This window comes from Scyliorhinus canicula, chromosome 16, assembly GCF_902713615.1.
Source record: "Scyliorhinus canicula chromosome 16, sScyCan1.1, whole genome shotgun sequence".
Classification (NCBI taxonomy): domain Eukaryota; kingdom Metazoa; phylum Chordata; class Chondrichthyes; order Carcharhiniformes; family Scyliorhinidae; genus Scyliorhinus; species Scyliorhinus canicula.
The window spans coordinates 5,510,930-5,534,720 of NC_052161.1; the positions used below are offsets into that span (position 1 = coordinate 5,510,930).

At 48.6% G+C, this 23,791-nt stretch overlaps 1 protein-coding gene across 1 annotated transcript in view; it reads left to right on the plus strand.

The window, feature by feature from the left end:
• Window positions 1–1,066, plus strand: part of LOC119979675 (carboxypeptidase N catalytic chain-like) — a 38,877-nt gene extending 37,811 nt beyond the window's left edge. The window contains exon 9 of the mRNA XM_038822214.1: window positions 426–1,066. Within this exon, the coding sequence (XP_038678142.1) occupies window positions 426–698 (273 nt within the window). The 3' untranslated portion in view covers window positions 699–1,066. The remainder of the gene's footprint in view (window positions 1–425) is intronic.
• The last annotated feature ends 22,725 nt before the right edge of the window (window positions 1,067–23,791 follow it).

Genomic DNA, 23,791 nt, shown 5'->3' on the forward strand with positions numbered 1-23,791 from the left:
CAAACCCCTCCATGACCCCGCTCCTTCCCTGTCTCTGTGACCTCCTCCAACCTTTGGGATCTCTGTGCCTCTCCAAATCTGGACTCGTTCAGCATTCCTGACTTTAAATTGCCCCACCGTTGGACGTGACTTCATTTCTGAGACCCCGCACTCCTCCATCGCCAGACCTCCCCAACTCTCTGTTCCACTCTCCTCCTTAAAGACACGGGCTATTGGTTACGTCTTGGTATTTCCTTTTACGACTGTCATGTTTTTTTACTCGAGTGCTCCCGTGAACCATATTAGGATGCGTTGCGACTTTGAAGGCGCCATGTAACTAAAAGCTGTTCTTTTCTGGTCTTCTGATGCAAGAATCTAACTCTGCTTCTTCAGTGCGCGCCTGACTTTCTCCTCGACGTGTAAACAAAAATCTGATCTCTCCGCAGGTTGACTTCCACTTGGTGTCAAAAGCGGTTGCGCGCAGCACTGGTTCGCCCACCATCTCGCTCCCACCGATCGCCACCAGCAGAGCGCCCCTTCACAGAGTGGGTCCACGGACCACCGGGGAGGGATCCCAGAGGCCAAAGGAACACCGGCGCCCTCGACACCGTCTCCACGGGCACGGAACGCCAACCCTCCCCTCGTCCTCCCTCCGACTCACTCGCTCTTCAAACACTTTTCACTCGACCGCCCGCCACGAAGAGGCGCCCGGGAAATGACGGGGCTGGAAACTCCTGGGAGAACTCCGCCTGAGCAAGAACATCCAAACCGAGACCATTTATCTTTAAATGTTTACTGTATGTGTTTCCGTTTCAACGTAAAAATTCTGCTTTTCCTTGTTATAAGCCGCGAACGGGGATTCCCAACTCACTGGACGGATTCCTGGAGCCTGATCCTATCACCTCCAGCTTCTGCCATTGGTCACCCAATGTATCTGTCATAGCCACCACCAATCAGGAGGCAGCTGAACTCTTTGTCATCCTCCCCCATTGGACGATTCTTCACTGTTGGTCAAACTTCCTTCTATATTATTATAATGAATGAACAAGTGTTTCTAACAAGGCAAATGAATTATTTTATATCCTCATTAATTTTTCTCCCTGGGTTTTGTATGATTCCGTGTTTGGGGAGATGAATCTTCAATTTCGGAGTGTTCCAGGGCACTTCTGGAGGGTTGGCCACCCCGGGTTGTGAGGTGAGTGTTCAGCTCGGATGACCTGAGGCTTACGCTGAGGGTTTCTTTCCCAAAACACGTCTTTGCTGTCGGCCTGTTTTTACACAACGCTTTGTGACATCACCCCATTTCCAACGCTACTCAGGGCTTTACAGTTATTTGAGGATTTCTTTCAGCCGCGCTAAAAACAGGACATCTTTGTTTTTAGCCGTTTCCATGACAACGCATGTGGGGGTTGGGGCTGAACACACAGTGACCCCATGAAACGTGAAGCACCGTTTTCCCCACCCTTTCCCATTCTGCCAGGTCGATGCCACTGCTTGGGTCAGCTCAGTGGCGTGCAGAGGTCTGGTGATGCCCGGGGCAAATCTTGATTGTATGCCCCAAAGACTTAAGTATAAGGCCTAATGAGAAATATTATGAGAAAGGAAAACATTTTGAAGATATAAACACAGATGAAACATGAAATAAACACTTTATTCGATTTTAATATAAATCAATCAAATTTATTAAGTTCTTTTCCCCAAATGATACCTCCTGTCACAAAATACCTGAACTACTTCACTTTTACATCAGCTGTGAGAAATTCTTTTTCAATGCATATTAAAGCCAGGTTGGTCAGTCGCTCCTGTGACATAGAAGACCTGAGATATGTTTTTATTAATTTCAGTTTTGAAAATGACCTTTCACAGCTTGCGACTGAAAATGCGATTGTAAGCAGTAATCTGTATGAAACACACAGCGTCGGAAAGACATCCCTCCCATACTGCAGTAAAGACTCCAGAGCATCTTTAGGATCAGGGGGAACTCTATTCCCTCCAGCTCAAAGGAGCATCACAAAATCAATAATTTTGTCATATAACTGAATTGCAACCACATCATTGTCATAATAATTTGCAAAGTCTGAACATTCCTTTTTTAATTTCTCTCTTTCTTGTTCATCTTCAATCACTCCTGAATTCAAGTTCAGAAGAAAAGAAAATCGGTCACTGAGTCTTTGAAGACGGACACTGCGGTCTTCAATTTCAGTTTTTAATCTGTTCACAATCTCTACCATTACTCTATTCATTTCTTCTTGTGCCATCAGTCCACTATCTCTTGCTGACTCTCCAGGCATTCTTCTTCTTCTCCTTGTTCGTGCAATTGGTATTCCCCAATTTTCACAATATTCATTGGCTAAATCTATTGCATTGTGGATAATTTCGTCATTCTTCAAATTCAAGATATGAATAAGTCCGCTCAGATCACAAGAAGCTTCATGGAACCCCATTTTCGGATCCTGCAAACGTTTTGAGACTTTATCCACTGATGATAAAACTGAGTACCAAAAATTTAATAAAGCTATAAACGGGAACTGTTGAATAGAGTTCAGTAGCGATCCTGCATCAGATTTAGTTCCCCTTGAAAATTCTCCTTCCAGCAGGTGTTGAAGGCTTGCAATAACGTTGTCACACTCTTCGTGGATTACTTGCATAGCATCATGGCTGGAACTCCATCTTGTGTCACACTGTCTTTTCACAGTCCGAGTGACAAATGATTTTAACACTTCCCAACGAGAAGTAGATGAAGAAAAAAAAGTAGAGTTTTTCTAGAATGCCAAAAAATGTAACAACAGGTTGCACCTCACTTGCATGGACACAGGACAAATTGAGGCTGTGGTTCTCGCAGTTCACAAACACAGCTTTTGGGTTAACTTCAAGAATTTTTTGTTGAACACCTCCTCTCACTCCAGCCATAACTGCTGCGTTATCATATGCTTGACCACGACAGTCATTCATGGAAATTTTGTCTTCTTCCAATTTTTCCTGAATTTTATTTACCAGGCTGACTGCATCTTTCTTGTTGACTTGAAAAAATCCCAGAAATGTCTCCTTTATTTCTACTTTTCTGTTTTCATCAATATGAACGTAACGCAGAATTTCAGAAACCTGATCTTCATGGGCAATATCTGGAGTTGAATCCAGCATTATGCTAAAATATTTTGCGTCCTTAATTTCGGAAATTATATTTTTCTTGACAATTTCACCAAGAAGATTGATTATTTCGTTTTGAATTCTGTTGGACAAGTAGGTGACACTTTTTGGTTTCTCTTTCCCTCTCTGCAAGTGTTTTGCTAAGATGTCATCATATTTGGCCAAAAGTCTGATTGTTGCTAGAAAGTTTCCTGTATTTTCACTGACTGTCTCCCCTGGCTCTGATAACCCAGATATTCCTTCTCCTCGATGTCCACGATAGGCCAGATTCTGTTTTGCCAGAAAGGATATAACCTCGACAATCCGTTCAGTTATAGCTTTCCATCTTTTCTTTTCAGCAGACATTTGCTGTTGAAGTTCAGCATCTATCGTAGTTGAATGATGGAGTCGAACTACAAGGTTCAGGTATTCCCTCATGTGAGGTCTATGAGAAGGGCTTTTCTCATGGACAGGTATTGTTGGATTTAATTTTCTCCAAGTGGAGAAACCGTCTTCCTTTCCAAAGTTTGACACAGACAAAAAATGCTCCTTTGAAAACAAAAAGCAAACAAAACAGTAGCATGCTTTCCAATATGGAGAGTATAACAACCATTTTCTCTCCACAATTTCTCAGTTTGTGGAAACTTTATCAAACCACTGTTTGGAAAATGATCTCCCATCCTTCTCAGCAAATGGACCACTTTTATTCTGATATCTTTCAGGGCCATGTTGTAATATTGTCATCTTCAAATGATCTGGAATCGGTTTCTTCAAACAGCCAAAATCGCTTCTTTGCAAAAATATGCAAATATCTTCTTTATTTTCTTCACATGGATCATCATCCTGACAACGAGACTGAGGAGAGAGAGTATTATGTTCTGACCGAGCTGAATCCGTATCAGAAAATTCCTTCTCTGCACCCACATCATCTTTTACTTCTCCAGCTCCTCCTACTTCTTCTTTACTTCTTTTATCCATGCATCTAATGCCCCTCTTTGATGGGACTCTTCTTCGACTCTGGCCCTCTTTTTTTTCCTGTTCTGTGCTCCACTCGGTTGTACACGAAATACTCGTAACATTTCATTTTCTATCTCAAAAACCGTAAGACGCATGAGAAAATGGGAAGAAAATGGTAAACAATCGGTCAGTTGCAGACGGATAAACCATATTTCATTTCTTTGTTCCTTCGTATCAAATTATTTCACACTGATTCTCCACTGATAATTTTGTGCAATTTATATCATAGACTTGCAAATTAGTGGTATCTGTATTCGAATATTAGCATGTTAAGGAATAAATGTCTCCTATTCCGAGATTAAATGCCATAGCAGTCCTCTGATCATCCAGGCTTCACTCTTACTACATCCCACGTAAATATTTCATTAAATATCGCCTAAAAACCGTAGTTGCACCTGTTCTAGAGCTATTCACTGACCTGAGTAGGTAAAAGAACTAATCTAGATGCACAAAAAGCTGAAGAAAAGACGAGTTATGACTCGAGGAAACGCAGGAATGAACAGCCACGTCTGCTTGTTGCTTTTGATGGTTGGACCACGTACATCATGCGCATGCGCGTGGGGGAGATGCGGAGAAGGACCATTTTCTCTAGATAGAAAGGGTACACCATGTTAAAGGAATAAAGGGCTAACAACTGCCTCTGCAGTGTGGTGAGCCTCCAAAAATTGATTTATCACCGCTGAAATTTAAAAATTACTATCTTATTTCCTTCTCTGGGGCAGCACGGTGGCCTAGTGGTTAGCACAACCGCCTCACGGAACTGAGGTCCCAGGTTTGATCCCGGCTCTGGGTCAATGTCCGTGTGGAGTTTGCACATTCTCCCCGTGTCTGCGTTGGTTTCGCCCCCACAACCCAAAAAATGTGCAGAGTAGGTGGATTGGCCACGCTAAATTGCCCCTTAATTGAAAAAAATAATTGGGTAATCTAAATTTTTTAAAAAAAATTTAAAAAAAAAAAAAAAAATTTTTTTTTTTTCCTTCTCTGATTGGATGCCCCCATCCAATGGATGCCCGGGGCCAATGCACCGTCGGCCCCCCCCTCTGCACGCCACTGGGTCAGCTCACACTGAATCGTAGAAACCACACAGTGCAAAAGGAGGCCATTTGGCCCATCAAGTCTGCGCCAACCCTCCGAAGGACCACCCCACCTAGGCCAACGCCCCTGCCCTGTCCCCACAACCCCACCTAACCTTTTCGGACACTAGAGACAATTTATCATGACCAATCTATCGAACCTGCACATCTTTGGGCTGTGGGAGGAATCCGGAGGACCCGGAGGAAAGCCACAGAGACATAGGGAGATGATGCAGACTCCGCACAGGCAGTGACCCATGACTGGAATCCAATCCAGTCCTTGGCGCTGTGAGGCAGCAGAGTTACCCACTATGCCACCGTGCCATCCTGGAGCCTTCCACATGGATACTCCGACTTATCACTGCTCTTTCTGATTTATTCCATTTCCTACTTGTTACACTAAGAAAGATTATTATTATTTAGATCTTTGATTTTAACCCATGTATGTTGAACGACTATACAAGTCGCTGTTTGTGTTAAAAATGGACAACGAAACTGATATTTAATGTTAACGTCATTATTAATGTAAAGGCTCATGTGACACAATGCGTAAGTTGTCATTGGATGGGATCATCCATTCCTTGATCAACATAATCAGAGGAGTTAAGTGACTCTGACCATTATTTGATTGGTCCAAGGTTAGAAGCCTAGAATTATTGAGCATGGAGAGACTGTTCAGCCAATCACACAACAGCTCTCCCTGGGGGTGTTTACTCTGTATCTAACCCCGTGCTGTACCTGTCCTGGGAGTGTTTGATGGGGACAGTGTAGAGGAAGCTTTACTCTGTATCTAACCCCGTGCTGTACCTGTCCTGGGAGTGTTTGATGGGGACAGTGTAGAGGGAGCTTTACTCTGTATCTAACCCCGTGCTGTACCTGTCCTGGGAGTGTTTGATGGGGACAGCGTAGAGGGAGCTTTACTCTGTATCTAACCCCGTGCTGTACCTGTCCTGGGAGTGTTTGATGGGGACAGTGTAGAGGGAGCTTTACTCTGTATCTAACTCCGTGCTGTACCTGTCCTGGGAGTGTTTGATAGAAACAGTGTAGAGAGAGCTTTAATCTGTATCTAACCCCGTGCTGTACCTGTCCTGGGAGTGTTTGATGGGGACAGTGTAGAGGGAGCTTTACTCTGTATCTAACCCCGTGCTGTACCTGTCCTGGGAGTGTTTGATGGGGACAGTGTAGAGGGAGCTTTACTCTGTATCTAACCCCATGCGGTACCTGTCCTGTGAGTGTTTGATGGGGACAGTGCTGAGGGAGCTTTACTCTGTATCTAACCCCGTGCTGTACCTGTCCTGGGAGTGTTTGACGGAGACAGTGTAGAGGGAGCTTTACTCTGTATCTAACCCTGTGCTGTACCTGTCCTGGGAGTGTTTGATGGGGACAGCGTAGAGGGAGCTTTACTCTGTATCTAACCCCGTGCTGTACCTGTCCTGGGAGTGTTTGATGGAGACAGTGTAGAGGGAGCTTTACTCTGTATTTAACCCCGTGCTGTACCTGTCCTGGGAGTGTTTGATGGGGACAGTGTAGAGGGAGCTTTACTCTGTATCTAACCCTGTGCTGTACCTGTCCTGGGAGTGTTTGATGGGGACAGTGTAGAGGGAGCTTTACTCTGTATCTAACCCCGTGCTGTACCTGCCCTGGGAGTGTTTGATGGGGACAGTGTAGAGGGAGCTTTACTCTGTATCTAACCCCGTGCTGTACCTGTCCTCGGAGTGTTTGATGGGGACAGTGTAGAGGGAGCTTTACTCTGTATCTAACCCCGTGCTGTCCCTGTCCTGGGAGTGTTTGATGGGGACAGTGTAGAGGGAGCTTTACTCTGTATCTAACCCCGTGCTGTACCTGTGCTGGGAGTGTTTGATGGGGACAGTGTAGAGGGAGCTTTACTCTGTATCTAACCCCGTGCTGTACCTGTCCTGGGAGTGTTTGATGGGGACAGTGTAGAGGGAGCTTTACTCTGTATCTAACCCCGTGCTGTACCTGTGCTGGGAGTGTTTGATGGGGACAGTGTAGAGGGAGCTTTACTCTGTATCTAACCCCGTGCTGTACCTGTCCTGGGAGTGTTTGATGGGGACAGTGTAGAGGGAGCTTTACTCTGTATCTAACCCCATGCTGTACCTGTCCAGGGAGTGTTTGATGGGGACAGTGTAGAGGGAGCTTTACTCTGTATCTAACCCCGTGCTGTACCTGTCCTGGGAGTGTTTGATGGGGACAGTGTAGAGGGAGCTTTACTCTGTATCTAACCCCGTGCTGTACCTGTCCTGGGAGTGTTTGATGGGGACAGTGTAGAGGGAGCTTTACTCTGTATCTAACCCCGTGCTGTACCTGTGCTGGGAGTGTTTGATGGGGACAGTGTAGAGGGAGCTTTACTCTGTATCTAACCCCGTGCTGTACCTGTCCTGGGAGTGTTTGATGGGGACAGTGTAGAGGGAGCTTTACTCTGTATCTAACCCCGTGCTGTACCTGTGCTGGGAGTGTTTGATGGGGACAGTGTAGAGGGAGCTTTACTCTGTATCTAACCCCGTGCTGTACCTGTCCTGGGAGTGTTTGATGGGGACAGTGTAGAGGGAGCTTTACTCTGTATCTAACCCCGTGCTTTACCTGCCCTGGGAGTGTTTGATGGGGACAGTGTAGAGGGAGCTTTACTCTGTATCTAACCCCGTGCTGTACCTGTCCTGGGAGTGTTTGATGGGGACAGTGTAGAGGGAGCTTTACTCTGTATCTAACCCCGTGCTGTACCTGTCCTGGGAGTGTTTGATGGGGACAGTGTAGAGGGAGCTTTACTCTCTGGATAGGTGGAGAGAGCAATTAATGAAACGTTTGGTACCATGGGCTTTATTAATAGGGGCATTGAGTACAGGAGTGAGGAGGTTATGCTGAACTTATACAAGACACTAGTTATACTTCAGGTGGATATTTGTGCACAGTTCTGGGGGCCACAATATAGGAAGGAGGTGGACATATTGGAGAGCGGAAGAGGTTCACAAGAATGGTTCCAGGGATGAGAAACTTCAGTTCTGAGGATAAATTGGAGAGGTTGGGACCGTTCTCTTTGGAGAGAAGATGACTGAGGAGGTTTGATAGAGATATTCAAAATCATGAGGGGGCTGGACAGAGTAGTTAGGGAGAAGAGTAGTTAGAGTAGTTAGTAGTAAGTAGAAGAGTAGTTAGTAGTACAGAGCAGTTAGGGAGAAACAGTTCCTGCTCGGGTAAAAGGTTCGAGAACATGAGGGCACAGATCCAAAGTGATTTGCAAAGTGAAGCAAATGTGATGTGAGAACAAACCTTTTCACCCAGCGAGTGGTTGGGGTGTGGAATGCGGGGCCTGTAAGTGCGGTGGAGGCAGGTTCAATCGAGGTATTCAAGACGGCATGGGAGAAATAGGCAGGGGAATGGCACAAAGTCATGAAGCTGGTTTGGAGAGCTGGTGCAGACACTATGGGCCGAATGGCCTCTTTCTGTGCTCTAACCGTTCTGTATCGAACTCTGTGCTGGAGCTGCCAGCTGTAATAAAGTGTCCCGGTAGCTGATTTCTCTTCCTCTTTGCTGCTCTGCCGTTGTGCCACCGATTGGAATGTTCTGTGGCTGAAATACTGTCCCCATCCAGTGAGCAGCTGCATTAACATAGAACAGTACAGCACAGAACAGGCCCTTCGGCCCTCGATGTTGTGCCGAGCAATGATCACCCTACTCAAACCAACGTATCCACCCTATACCAGTAACCCCCCCCCCCTTAACCTTATTTTTTAGGACACTAAGGGCAATTTAGCATGGCCAATCCACCTAACCCGCACATCTTTGGACTGTGGGAGGAAACCGGAGCACCCGGAGGAAACCCACACACACACGGGGAGGACGTGCAGACTCCGCACAGACAGTGACCCAGCCGGGAACTGAACCTGGGACCCTGGAGCTGTGAAGCATTTATGCTAACCACCATGCTACCCTGCTGCGGTGATTTGAATTGTCAGTGAGTTTGTAGTTGGCTGCTGTCTGCTCCCGTACACGGAGATGACACAGAAAGCTTTGTAAATAACCCAGTGGTTTGGGAAATGAAACTTGCCGTTGTTACACTGTGGATGTTGGCGGGTCTATAAATAATCAGCAGCAAAGGCTGCACTCGGAATGTGACCTGTTGCTATGTTTGGCTCAGTGGGTAGCACTCAGTGGGTAGCACTCAGCTCTGAGACAGGAGACATACTTCAGGGACTTGAGTATATGGCTGGCGCTCCCAGTGCAGTGCTGAGGGAGTGCTGCACTGTCGGAGATGCTGTCTTTTGGGTGTGACTTTAAACTGAGGTCCCACCTGACCCCTCGCGTGGATGTAAAAGATCCCATAGTGAACGTGGAACCGTTGTCGATGGTTGTAAAAACTCATCTGGTTCACTAATGTCCTTTAGGGAAGGAAATCTGCTGCCCTTACCTGATCTGGCCTACATGTGACTCCAGACCCACAGCGATGTGGCTGACTCTTCGCTACCTTCTGAAAAGACCCATGAGCCATTCCATTGCATCAAACTGAGAGAGAAAAGTCAACAGGGAACAAAACCAGACAGACCGCCCGGCATCGAGCTAAGCACTGGAAACAGCAATCGGAAAACCAGTCATGTCGGCCCTGCAAAGAGAGGGGGGGGGGGGGGGGGGGGGGGGTTCTGATCCAGAAAAGGTAAATGGGATGTTTGAGACCTTTTACCAGGGGGTTGTTAATGTCGGAGCTCCCGGAGAGGGACTCAAGACACTGCACAGTTCTTGGATGGGTTAGACCTCCCAGTGTTGGAGGAGGAGAAAGTATTGGAGCTGGGGGCTGCGATTGGGCTGGAGGAGGGGGGTCAGGTACATCAGTTCCATGCAGTCTGGGAAGGATCCGGGCCTTATCCCGGGAGAGTTCCAACCACATTGGCAGAGCGGGAACAAACAGTGAAAATGACGGTCCTCCAAAATTCTGAATAATCTTCCAGAGTCTCCAGATCTTTCTACCTCAATCTATTTTGGGAAGATTAATAAGCTGATTTCAGAGTTTGTTTGGGCAGGAGAGACACCTCAGGATTTGGACAGTGTTTTTGCAGAGGGACAGGTGGCCGATGGGGTTGACGTTGCCGAATTTGATGAACTAATACTGGGCGGTGAATATGTTGAAGATTGGGAAATGGGTCATGGAGGAAGGGCCGGTTTGGGATCGGATGAAGGAGGCTCCCTACACAGGCTCATGTTTGAGACCTTGGTGATGGCGCCTTAACCATTCTCACCAGCTAGGTACTCTACCAACCCGGTGGTAATAGTCTCGGTAAGAGTCTGGAACCAGTTTAGGCAACATTATAAGCCAGAGGCAATGTAATTGAGGGCACTGATAGGTGGGAACCACAGATTTATGCCAGCGGGATTGGTCTCACAGTACCGGGAACGAGAGGGGGTCGAGAGGTTTAGGGATTTATTTGTGGAGGATAGATTTGCAAAGTTGGAGAAACTGGTGGAAACGTTTCAGCTCCCCGGGGAAACGGGTTCAGGTATTTACAGGTTGGGAAGGAGCTGGCTGCGTTTCCTTGGTTACCCCCCCCCCCCCCCCCCCTCATTGATGGATAAGGTAGAGATGGGGAGAGGAGGATTGACCATCTATGAGCAATTGAGGGAGAGGGATAGGGCCTCACTGGAAGAGATAAAGAGGGATTGGGAGGAAGAGTTGGGTGGTGCATTTGAAGGGGGGGGGGGGTGTGGAGTGAGGTCCTACACAGGGTAAACGTTACCTCCTGGTGTGCGAGGCTTGGCCTGATCCAGTTTAAAGCAGTGCACAGAGCGCACATGGCTAAAACATGCATGAGTGGGTCCTTTCCGGGGGTGGGGTTCTTCAAGGGAGCCACACACATGTTCTGTCCGAAATTGGGGAATTCTGGAAATTGTTTTCCGATATAATGTCAGAGGTTTTAGGGGTAAGGGTGGCGTCGGGCTGGAGGGTGGGGATATTTTGGGTATCGGATGAGCTGGGGGTGCAGGGGGCAGGAGAGAGGCTGATATATTGGCCTTTGCCTCCCCTGATACCCCGGAAGCGGGAACATTCTACCATATTATAGTCACTCATCCCCAATGGTTCTCGCACAACTAGATTGCCAACTAATCCTTTCTTATTGCACAACACTCAGTCCAAGAAGTCTGTTCCCTTGTTGGTTCCTCAACATATTGGCCCAGAAAACCATCCCGTATACACTCCAGAAATTCCTCCTCTATTTTGTACTGTGACTAATTTGACTCATCCAATCTGTGTGCAGATTAAATATAATCACAGATGTCCCTTTATCACAAGCACCTCTGATTTCCTGTCTAACGCTGTTCCCAACATTGCCACTACAGCATAAAGTAAAAGTAAAGTCACCATCGTCCCAGGTGACCATAGGCTGCTTTCCCCTTTGAGGGGGAGAGCTGACTGGTGGTGATTTAACCTGAGGATCACCACACCTCAGGCGAGGGGCAAGGTTGAGAAGGCGGGGCCTTCATGAATAACCTCAGCCTGTACGGGAATTGAACCCACGCTGCTGGCCTCGCTCTGCATCATGAAGCAGCTGTACAGCAACGTGAGGGCTGAATACCATCCGTACAAATGTTTTTTGCCCCTTGGTGTTTCTTAACTTTTAAAAAATAAATTTAGAGTACCCAATTCCTTTTTTGTTCCAATTAAGGGGCAATTTAGCGTGGCCGATCCGCCTATGCTGCACATCTTTGGGTTGTGGGGATGAGACCCACGCAGACACGGGGAGAATGTGCAAACTCCACACGGGGTGTTCCTGAACTTGACCCAGAATGATGCAACATTGTGCTAATATCTTTCCTCAATATTGCGTCAATATCTTCTTTAATCAAGAAGTCTTATAACACCAGGTTAAAGTCCAACAGGTTTGATTCAAACACGAGGTTTCGGAGCACTGCTCCTTCCTCAGGTGAATGGCGAGGATACCTCGCCATTCACCTGAGGAAGGAGCTGCGCTCCGAAAGCTCGTGTTTGAATCAAACCTGTTGGACTTTAACCTGGTGTTGTAAGACTTCTTACTGTGCTCACCCCAGTCCAACGCCGGCATCTCCACATCATTCTTTAATCAAGAGTGTTGTTGTTTGTAGGGAGCTTGCTGTCCACAAATTGACAGCCCTGTTTCCTGCCTTCCAGTGACTACGCTTTGAAAATACTCCATTGGCCGTAAAGTGCTTTGGAATGTCCTAATGATGTACAAACAAATGAGCATGCAAATTAGGAGCAGGAATAGGCCACTCGGCCCCTCGAGCCTGCTCCACCATTCAATAAAATCATTGGCTGATCTGATTGTAACTCCAACCCCACATTCCTGTCCCATAACTTTTTCACCCCCTTTGTTAATCAAGAATCTATCCAGCTCTGCCTTAAAAATATCCAGTGACCCCGTTTCCATTGCACTCTCGCGAAGGGAATGCCACAGACTAACGGCCCTCTGAGAGAAAGATTTCTCCTAATATCTGTTGCAAAAATGGGAGACGCTTTATTTTTAAGCTGCGCCCCCTAATTCTAGTCTCTCCCATAAGGAGAAGCACCCTCTCAGGATCCACCCCGTCCATTCCCCACATGATCTTATATCTTTCAATAACATTGCTGTTCATTCTTCTCATTTCCATTGAAGACAGGCCCAACTTGTTCGACTTTTCCTCATTCCAGGAATCAGTCGAGTGAACTTTCTCTGAACTGTGTCTAATGCAATTATACCCTTTCTTCTCTATAGAGCCCAAAGCTGCCTGCAGAACGCCAGATGTGGCCTCACCAACACCCTGTACAACTGTAGCAACACTTCCTTACTTTTTATATGATGTGGAGTGTTTGTAACAAACCTGTTGGACTTTAACCTGGTGTTGTAAAACTTCTTACTCTACTTTTTATATTCCATTCTTCCCCTTTGCAATAAACACCGACATTCCCATTTACCTTTTTAAAAGTTTTTTAGATTACCCAATTATATTTTTCCAATTAAGGGCCAATTTAGCGTGGCCAATCCACCTAACCTGCACATCTTTGGGTTGTGGGGGCGAAACCCACGCAAACATGGAGAGAATATGAAATGAAATGAAATGAAAATGAAAATCGCTTATTGTCACGAGTAGGCTTCAATGAAGTTACTGTGAAAAGCCCCTAGTCGCCACATTCCGGCGCCTGTCCGGGGAGGCTGGTACGGGAATCGAACCGTGCTGCTGGCCTGCTTGGTCTGCTTTAAAAGCCAGCGATTTAGCCCAGTGAGCTAAACCAGCCCCTAAAATGAAATGAAAATCGCTTATTGTCACAGGTAGGCTTCAATGAAGTTACTGTGAAACGCCCCTAGTCGCCACATTCCGGCGCCTGTTCGGGGAGGCTGGTACGGGAATCGAACCCGCGCTGCTGGCCTGCCTTGGTCTGCTTTCAAAGCCAGCGATTTAGCTCAGTGAGCTAAACCAGCCCCAATGCAAACTCCACATGGGCAGTGACCCAGAGCCGGGATCGAACCTGGGACCTCGGTGCCGTGAGGCGCAGTGCTAACCACTGCGCCATAATGCTACCCGCCATTTACCGTCTTAATCACTTGCTGTACTTACAGGCAAACGTTTTGTGATTCATGTACCAGGACACCCAGATCCCTCTGCAATGCAGAGTTTTACAATCTTTCTCCATTTAAATAACAAACTGCTTCACTATTCTTCCTGCAAAAGTGGACAAGTTCACATGTCAAAGGTTCTACAGAAATGCAAGTTCTTTATTTCCTTTAACCCTCCATCGGGCAACTGGTCAAGTAGATATTTGACAGGTTGAATCAATGTCCTTAAACTTAAAAGCACTCAGAACAACTATTGAGAGATGAGGCCACTGGGGGGGGGGGGGTGTAGCTCAGGCCATATGTTCAAAACAGAGCTCCAGGTAGGAGTTATTGTACAATTATATTCTTGATGAGACCATCAATTCACAAGACACGTGATTGGAAGTGAACAGTGGTTTTAATAGTCTTACAACTGAGCCTGCCTGCGACGAGATGAACTGGCAGCAGGCTCACGACTGCAGATCTTCTTCTTCCGGTTAGTGGGAGGAGCTATGGACGGAGCCAAGGGTGGAGCCCAGTACAAACTCCTCATCTCCCCCTATGGGCAGAGCCGCACAACGGTTTGTATACAGAGCCCACAAGGACACAATACATATAATACAACACAGTGTGAATTACTAGGTTTAGAATTCACCACATTCACCCCCTGTAAAAAAAAAAATCAAGTCCAGCGGGGGTGATGGGTCAACAAATTGAGCCGGTCCGGCGGCCGAGTCGTCCTTTGGGATCGGTGAAGCACCGGGGTTGCAGGCTCTTCTGGTGGCTGGGTGGTGGCGGTCGGTGAGGGTACGATGGTGGACTCCTGGGGTGATTCGGTCTGAGCTTCGTACTCGACCGGTTCGACTGGCGACGGGGAGCGCCGGAAACCCATAGGCGCGGGGGTGCGGAGCACGGGCAGTGAACCTGTAGGTGCGTGGGCGCAGGGGGCGGAGGGTTGGGTGGGGTGTAGTGTGAGGGGTACCTCGGCGGTAGTAGTGTTGGAGTTGGATCCTGCAGACGCCAGGTCTCGGAGGGAAACAGTGTCCTGACGGCCGTCAGGGTATTCGATAAACGCGTATTAGGAGTAGGAGCACTCTCTCCATGAGTGGGTCAGTTTTGTGGGTCCGGACATGCTTCCAGAGGAGAACCGGGCCTGGTGTCTTCAACCATTCTGGGAGCGAAACCCCCGTGGTAGTGCCCCTAGAAAAAACAAATAGCAGCTCGTGAGGGGTCTGATTGGTGGCTGTGCATAGGATGGACCTAATAGCATGGAGCGCGTCGGGGAGGACCTCCTGCCAATGGGAGGTCGGGAGATTCCTGGACCGGAGGGTCAGTAGGACGCGTTCTCCCTCTCCACCTGCCCGTTCCCCCTGGGGTTGTAGCTGATAGTCCTGCTCGAGGCGATGCCCTTGTCGAGCAGGTACTGACGCAGCTCGTCGCTCATAAAGGACGAACCCCGGTCGCTGTGTACGTAGCTGGGGAAACCAAACAGGGTGAAGTTACTGTGCAGGGCTCTGATGACTGTGTGGGAAGTCATATCGGGGCACGGGATAGCATATTGCGGCTTTGTCCGCATATTGAGGGACCCACTGGGCATAATATGAGAAAAATCCCAGGCACCTTTTGAGGGCCCTGGGACAATGAGGGAGAGGGAGCTGTAAGAGGGGGCGCATACGATCCGGGTCGGGGCCCAGGACTCCGTTTTCCATGACATAGCCGAGAATGGCTAGCCTGGTCGTGCGGAAAATGCATTTCTCCATGTTATACGTGAGGTTGAGTTTCTGGGCAGTCTGGAGAAATCGATGGAGGTTAGCGTCGTGGTCCTGCTGATCATGGCCACAGATGGTAACGTTGTCCAAGTACGGAAACGTGGCCCGCAGCCTGTAATGGTCCACCATTCGGTCCATTGCTCGTTGGAACACCGAGACCCCATTTGTGACACCAAAGGGAACCCGGAGGAAATGGAAGAGGCGGCCATCGGCCTCGAATGCCATGTAGTGGCGGTCCTCCGGGCGGAGTGGGAGCTGGTGGTATGCAGACTTCAGATCCACCGTGGAAAAGAGCCGATACTGGGCGATCTGATTAACCATGTCTGCAATCCTGGGGAGGGGATATGCATCGAGGAGCGTGAACCGATTAGTGGTTTGGCTATAGTCCACTACCATTCGGAATTTTTCCCCGGTCTTGACGACCACCACCTGAGCTCTCCAGGGGCTATTACTGGCCTCTATGATCCCCTCACGTAGAAGCCTATGGACCTCGGTTCTGATAAACACCCTGTCCTGCAGGCTGTACCGCCTGCTGCGAGTGGCTACGGGTTTGCAGGCCGGCGTGAGATTGGCAAAGGGTGGAGGGGGGTTGATTTTTAGTGTCGCTAGACTGCAGATAGTGAGTGGGGGTAGGGGCCCGCCGAAGCTGAGGGTGAGGCCTTTGAGGTTGCACTGGAAGTCAAGTCCCAGTAAGAGTGGGACGCAGAGTTCAGGGAGTACGTATAGCTGGAAGTTCGAGTAGCTAGTGCCCTGGATCGTTAGAGTCGCGGGGGTGCGCCCTTGGAGGTGAACAGAGTGTGAGCCCGAAGCGAGGGAGATAGTTTGCTGTGCAGGGAAGATAGGGAGCGATCAGCGTCTTACCAATCTGGGTGTACGAAGCTCTCGATGCTCCCGGAGTCGAAGAGGCACGGTGTACTGTACCCGTTGATTTTAACGGTCATCATCGAGTTGCGGAAGTGTTTCGGACGCGACTGGTCCAACGTGACCGCGCCGAGTTGCGGGTAGTCGGCGGCTCGATCAGCTGTGCTGGAGTGGCCCTGTGATGACTGTCCGCTGAGGTCGTAGTCTTTGAGGTGAGTTTCAGATTTTGAAGAGGATGGGCCCCAAGATGGCCGCCCCCGTTGATCGCACGTGGCGGGCGGCGAGGAAGATGGCGGTCCCCATGTTTCACACGTGGCCGGCCGCGTGGGGGAGGATTGCCAAGATGGCCGCCCCCATGAGTCGCACGTGTCGGGTGGGGGCGGAGTCGGCATACAGGCCGCAGCATTTCGGGGCCTGCGGGCCTGTGAGTTTTGGAAACGAGTGCTCTGGGCTGCGGGAGAGTTTGGAGAGGGGGATTTCTTCGCCAGACAGACCCGGGCACAGCGTCCTTTGCGACCGCAGCTGTTGCAGGTCGCGTTGCGGGCCGGGCAGTGCTGACATGGGTGCTGGGGCTGCCCACAGAAATGGCACACTGGGGCTGAGTAGTAGGTGGGTGGCCACGCGGTGCAGGCCTGGGGCAGTCGCTGGTCGGGGGCCCAGGATGGGGTCGCTTGGTCCGCGGGGAACGAGGTGAGGCTGCGGAACGAGACCTCCATGGTTGTAGCTAACTCTACCGTGTCCTCCACATTCTGGGCCCCTTTTTCAAGCAATCGCTGGCGCACAGTTTGACCTGAGCCCTGCCACGTACACATCTCGGACAGCGAGCTCCATATGCTGGGCGGCTGATACAGCTTGGTAATTACAGTCCCGAGCTAAGGCTTTTAAATCCCGCAGGAATTCGTCCAGCGACTCCGTGGGGTGCTGGCGGCTAAAAATGTGGTGCGCGTAGACTTTGTTGATGGGCCTCACATACATTCGATCGAGCATGGCCAGGGCCTCCGTATGCGAGGTAGTACTGTTAAGTTGAGTAGAGATACGGTGGCTCACCCTTGCGTGCAGTAGGCTGAGTTTCTGCTCCTCTGTAGTTTCTGAAGTGCTTGATTCAGCCAGGTAGGCCTTGAAACATCTGAGCCAGTGTAGAAAGATTTATTTCGCCTCTGCAGCCTGTGGGTCGAGTTCTAGTCGGTCAGGTTTGAGGGCTGATTCCATAGTCGTTTTCTTCAAGTTTCCTAAGACTATTAAATTGATGAGACCATCAATTCACAAGACACGTGATTGGAAGTGAACAGTGGTTTTAATAGTCTTACAACTGAGCCTGCCTGCGACGAGATGAACTGGCAGAAGGCTCACGACTGCAGATCTTTATACTTCCGGTTAATGGGAGGAGCCATGGGCGGCACCATGGGCGGATCCAAGGGTGGAGCCCAGTACAAACTCCTCATCTCCCCCTATGGGCAGAGCCGCGCAACGGCTCGTATACCGAGCCCACAAAGACACAATACATATAATACAACAGTGTGAATTACTAGGTTTAGAATTCACCACAACCCTTGATACTGTATCTGGGTTCCATGGATAATGGGTAACTCTGTCCTTTCCTCCAACATACTGTCATACCAGGACACAACAGCCTTCCTACAAGTGGGAGCCCCTGGGGACTATTGCGCTTTGGGAGGCTTTGGAAACTGAGAGAATTGTAACTTTGAATCCCTGGGTTGTGGGGGGTGATGAGACCATCAATTCACGAGACACGTGCTTTAAGATATGAACAGTGGTTTTAATCTACTTACATAGAACATAGAACAGTGCAGCACAGAACAGGCCCTTCGGCCCTCGATGTTGTGCCGAGCCATGATCACCCTACTCAAACCCACGCTATACCCGTAACCCAACAACCCCCCCTTAACCTTACTTTTAGGACACTACGGGCAATTTAGCATGGCCAATCCACCTAACCCGCACACCTTTGGACTGTGGGAGGACACCGGAGCACCCGGAGGAAACCCACGCACACACGGGGAGGACGTGCAGACTCCGCACAGACAGTGACCCAAGCTGGGAATCGAACCTGGGACCCTGGAGCTGTGAAGCATTTATGCTAACCACCATGCTACCGCGCTGCCCCTTACAACGGAGCCAGCCTGTAATACGATAAACCCTGGATGAACTGGTCGGCTGGCTCTGGGCATCGATCTTTATACAGCAGTCCAGGGGGAGGAGCCATGGGCAGAGCCAAGGGTGGAGCCCTGTACAAACTCCTACGCATTCCCAGTGCTACTCCCCTCAGTGGTCGGGCAACGTAACTGCGCTTACAATAATATGGTATCATATATATTACAGTGTGAATTACATTCGCCACATTCACCTCCTACAAAAAAAATCAAGTCCGGCGGGGGTGGTGGTTCACAAATTGAGTCTGTCCGGTGGTCGAGTCGTCCGCTGCGATCTGTGGAGCACCGGGGTTGCAGCCTCTTGTGGTGGCTGGATGGGTGTCGGGTGGGTACGATGGCTGACTCCGGGGGTGATTGCGTCCGAGCTCCATACCCTTGACTGGGGACTGGGTCGCTGGGAGCTAGCCGGTGTGGGTGTGCGAAACAATTGTAGCGAGCTAGTGGGCTCAGGAGCGCGAGGGAGCGGCTGGGTGGGGTGTAGAGGGGTAGCTCTGCAGTGATAGTGGGGGTGCTGGATCCTGCGGGTGCTAGGTCCCGGAGAGATACGGTGTCCTGACGGCCGTCAGGGAACTCTACGAAGGCGTACTGGGGGTTTGAGTGAAGCAGGCGCACCTTCTCTACAAGGGGGTCAGTTTTGTGCGCCCTGACGTGCTTCCTGAGGAGTACAGGGCCCGGTGTCTTCAGCCATGCCGGGAGAGAGACCCCCGTGGTAGTGCCCCTGGAAAAACTAAAGAGCCGCTCATGAGGGTGTGGTGATCACAAGTTAACTAGATGCAATACAACTGAGCAAACACTAGAGGGGGCACGGGAGAGCCATATAATAGACGGGGACAGGAAGTGAGGACACACTTCACAGAGGGCAGAACTTGGAGCAGGACACACACACACACACACGCCAGCTAGGAGCACTGAAGGTAGCCTTAGGTAACAGCTCTGAAGAGAGAACGAACTCACAATAAAGCATCTTCTCCACATTTGAGACTACGAGCTTTATTAAGACACGAGAAACAACACATGGTACCCAGGAGTGGCTTCAGACGCTTACTACAGAACAACTCAGTGGCCGATACAGAAAGCTCAAAATGGCATGGAAATCTCCTACTGGACATTTGACTTGGGAAGACATTGCTAATTCGAGGATGTGGCTTGGACACCCAGATCAGCTGGACCAAACTGGCGTTGTAAGAAATGTCTGGAAAAGGTTTAAACAAATGTTTGATATTTATCTCACAGCTAATGATGTACAAGAAGCCTCAGACAACATTAAAATAGCAATTCTCACCGCAGGGCCTGTAAATAGGAAAGTGTATAATGGATTTAAATACTCAAAAGATGAAGACAGAAACAGCTTACAAACGTTACTAAACAAATTTGAAGAGTACTGTGAGAAATTTGAACAGCAAGGCATGCTCACAGTCCAAACTGCACAGAGACTGAGTGATGCAAAACTTAAAAAATCACGAAAAGAACAAGAAATCGCGAATGAAAAGTACAGATCAAAAAGAAGAAATAACAAGAATTTCTCACAAAGCCAAAACGCTGAAACCCTGTCCAGATCGGTAAGAGAAGATTACTTACAACTTTTAGAAGTCCAGTCCTGGTGGGAAAGAAAAATCCCTGAAATCCGCGAAAAACGCGAAAAAATGGCGTCGGAGCACATTTTGCAGTCTCCGGTAAGCAAAGAACTACAAATCGCGTCTGCGCATGCGCCGGAACCGGAAGCCGTGCATGCGCAGTTTAAAAAAGATCGCGGTGCCGATCGTTATGCGCATGCGCAAGCGCAGTCAAAAAAAGTCTTGGTCGCGGATCGTCATGCGCATGCGCAAGCCGCGCATGCGCAATGGACACAGAACCGCACAGGGAAGGAAAGCCGATTTGCGCATGCGCAATTCATTCCTACGCGTGACGTCATGACGTCTGAGCATCCCGACCATGCCCACTTAAAAGGGAAATGCCCGAAAATTGAAAATAAGACACTTAAAGTGGTAAACACAAATTTTCTTGCCTCAAAACACAGAAAAACGCCTGAACTTAAACCAACAGTTAAAAACAACTTGCACAACACCCTGAAAAAAGCAGTCTGCACCACCCAAAGTGAAGAGAACAAAAAGAATTCCGAAACAACAAAAGATGATTTGTTTTTCGAAGATTACCTCTCAGACATGGCTGAGTCAGTCGGATATGCTTATCACAGCATCAGCGACACGGTCGCAAAGTTCAACACGAATCAACTCGTGGTAGAAGAATCCAACCAGGATGATTTGGTTTTCGAAGAATACTACTCAGACACAGCTGAGTCAGTCGGATATGCTTATCACAGCATCAGCGACACGGTCGCAAAGTTCAACACGAATCAACTCGTGGTAGAAGAAGCCAATGAAGATGAAATGGGTATCAAAGAATACTACTCAGACATGGAGGAGTTATTTGGACATGCTGATCACAGCATCAGCGACACCGTTGCAAAGCTCAACACGACTCTACTCATGGTAGATGAATCCAACACCATGATGCCATGGCAGCTCGTCGATACATTGGATGACAGCAATACCCTAGACGAAGACGACGCCACACAGAGAGCACAGGAAGACTCCACGGAGCGAGCGATGACAGGCTCCACAGTGCGAGCGATGAAAGACTCCAAAAGGGATGCAAGCAAACACTCCCTGGCGAACACCATGCATGAACAAGACCATGCAGGTAAACCCGCTGTATCTGAGCAACCACAAGCAGACTATGACAGTCTACCAAGCTCACAGGAACAAAAAGAAGACAATGCACCTCTACCCACTACATGCGAAGACAGTGACAAGGTGATCACACTCGATGTACAGGATCACAGCGAGACTGACAGTTCTCAGCTTGTCTGTACAGAAGCACAGAGTCGGGCCACCCAACAGTCCAGAGAGACGATGCCGAAAGAAAACATGCAGATTTTGACTCCAGAAGAGGAGCACCTGGAGTCCAGAGAGACAACGCCGAAAGAAACCATGCAGATTCTGACTCCAGAAGAGGAGCACCTGGAGTCCAGAGAGACCAAGCCAAAAGAAACCATGCAGATTTTGACTCCAGAAGAGGAGCACCTGGAGTCCAGTGAGACTACATCAACGGAAATCATGAAGATTTCAACTCCAGAAGCGGAGTACCAAGAGTCCGGAGACACCACGTCAACTGAAATCATGCAGATTTGGACTCCAGAAGAGGAGCGCCAGAAGTCCACAGACACCACGTCAATTGTAATCATGGAGGTTTTGACTCCAGAAGAGGAGCGCCAAGAATCCAGAGACACCGCGTCAAATGGAATCGAGAAGAATTTGACTCCGGAAGAGGAGCACCAAAAAAGCAAAGATGAGGAATCCAATTCTCCACAAATGATTGATGTCACCTGCACCGATGCAACATCAGATCATTCGCACCACTCTCGAGACGAAATGCTCAATGACTCAAATTATCCACTCGGGACACGAATAGAGTATAACAAGAAAAACAATAGTCAAAAGAAGCACAGCAGAAACGGGACAAACAACAGCAAGAACAAAAGCAACATGAAGCGCGACAAGCCAAACAACAATAGCAAGAAGCACAGCAGAAACGAGAACGACAACAGAAAGAACAAAAGCAACATGAAGCGCGACAAGACAAACAACAAAGTCAGGCACAAAGATAGCGACAACGACAGAGACAGAAACAACAAGAACGGCAACGAAAACAACAAAGTCAGGAACAAAGATAGCGACAACACCAAAGACAGAGACGACAAAAACAACAACACGAACGGCAACGAAAACAACAAAGTCAGGAACAACGACAGTGCCAACACCAAAGACAGAAACGACATAAACAGCAACAAGTACGGCAACGAAAACAACAAAACAGGAACGACAGAAACAACAGCAATGAAACAACGACTTGTACACAATGGTACTACTCGGCACATGAAGGACAATGCCACAGCACACTGCAAAACGATGACAAGACTACAAACATGTCATGGGATGACAACGAATCGCACAAACTCACGTCTGCTCCAGAACGAGCAAGCACACCAGCATCCAAGGCGGATGAGATAATAAATCAATACCACAAGCACAGAAAAAAAGTCCATGCCAGTCAACATCAGTGAGGTGACCATGCAAACACCTCGGGATGATGCATTGGGTACTTAAAATAACAAGGAACACCAACAACATTCACAGCGGACTTGCAATGTCAATATCACCACGTCATCAACAACAAAAAGAAAAAAAAGCTCTGAACAAATTCATCAAGTTTGGACTCATAAATGTTTTTATTAAGATTGGACACATAACTACATTGGCTTTGTACAATATGCAATAGCACCATCACCCGTATAGATACGCATATCATAAGTAACTGTTTTCTATAATTTTCTTTAACGATGTACAGCAAATATGTAAAGAGAAAAAGGGGGATGTGGTGATCGTAGATTGACTAGATACAAAACAACTGAGCAAACACCAGAGGGAGAGCTATAAATATACCGGGACAGGATGTACAATTTTCTTTAACGATGTACAGAAAATTTGTAAAGAGAAAAAGGGGGATGTGGTGATCACAAGTTAACTAGATGCAATACAACTGAGCAAACACTAGAGGGGGCACGGGAGAGCCATATAAATAGACGGGGACAGGAAGTGAGGACACACTTCACAGAGGGCAGAACTTGGAGCAGGACACACACACACACACGCCAGCTAGGAGCACTGAAGGTCGCCTTAGGTAACAGCTCTGAAGAGAGAACGAACTCACAATAAAGCATCTTCTCCACATTTGAGACTACGAGCTTTATTAAGACACGAGTAACAACACAGAGGGGTCTGATTGGTCGCGGTGCATAAGAGGGACCTAATAGCGTGGAGCGCGTCTGGGAGGACATCCTGCCAATGAGAGACTGGGAGATTCCTGGACTGGAGGGCCAGTAGGACGGTGTTCCAGACCTTCACATTCTCGCTCACCACCTGCCCGTTCCCCGTGGGGTTGTAGCTGGTAGTCCTGCTCGAGGCAATGCCCTTTTCGAGCAGGTACTGATGCAGCTCATCGCTCATGAAGGACGAACCCCGGTCGCTGTGTACGTAGCTGGGGAAACCAAACAGGGTGAAGATGCTGTGCAGGGCCCTAATGACTGTGTGGGAGGTCGTATCGGGGCACGGGATAGCAAAGGGGAAGCGGGAGAACTCGTCTATAACGTTTAGTAAGTAAACGTTCTTGTTAGTTGAGGGGAG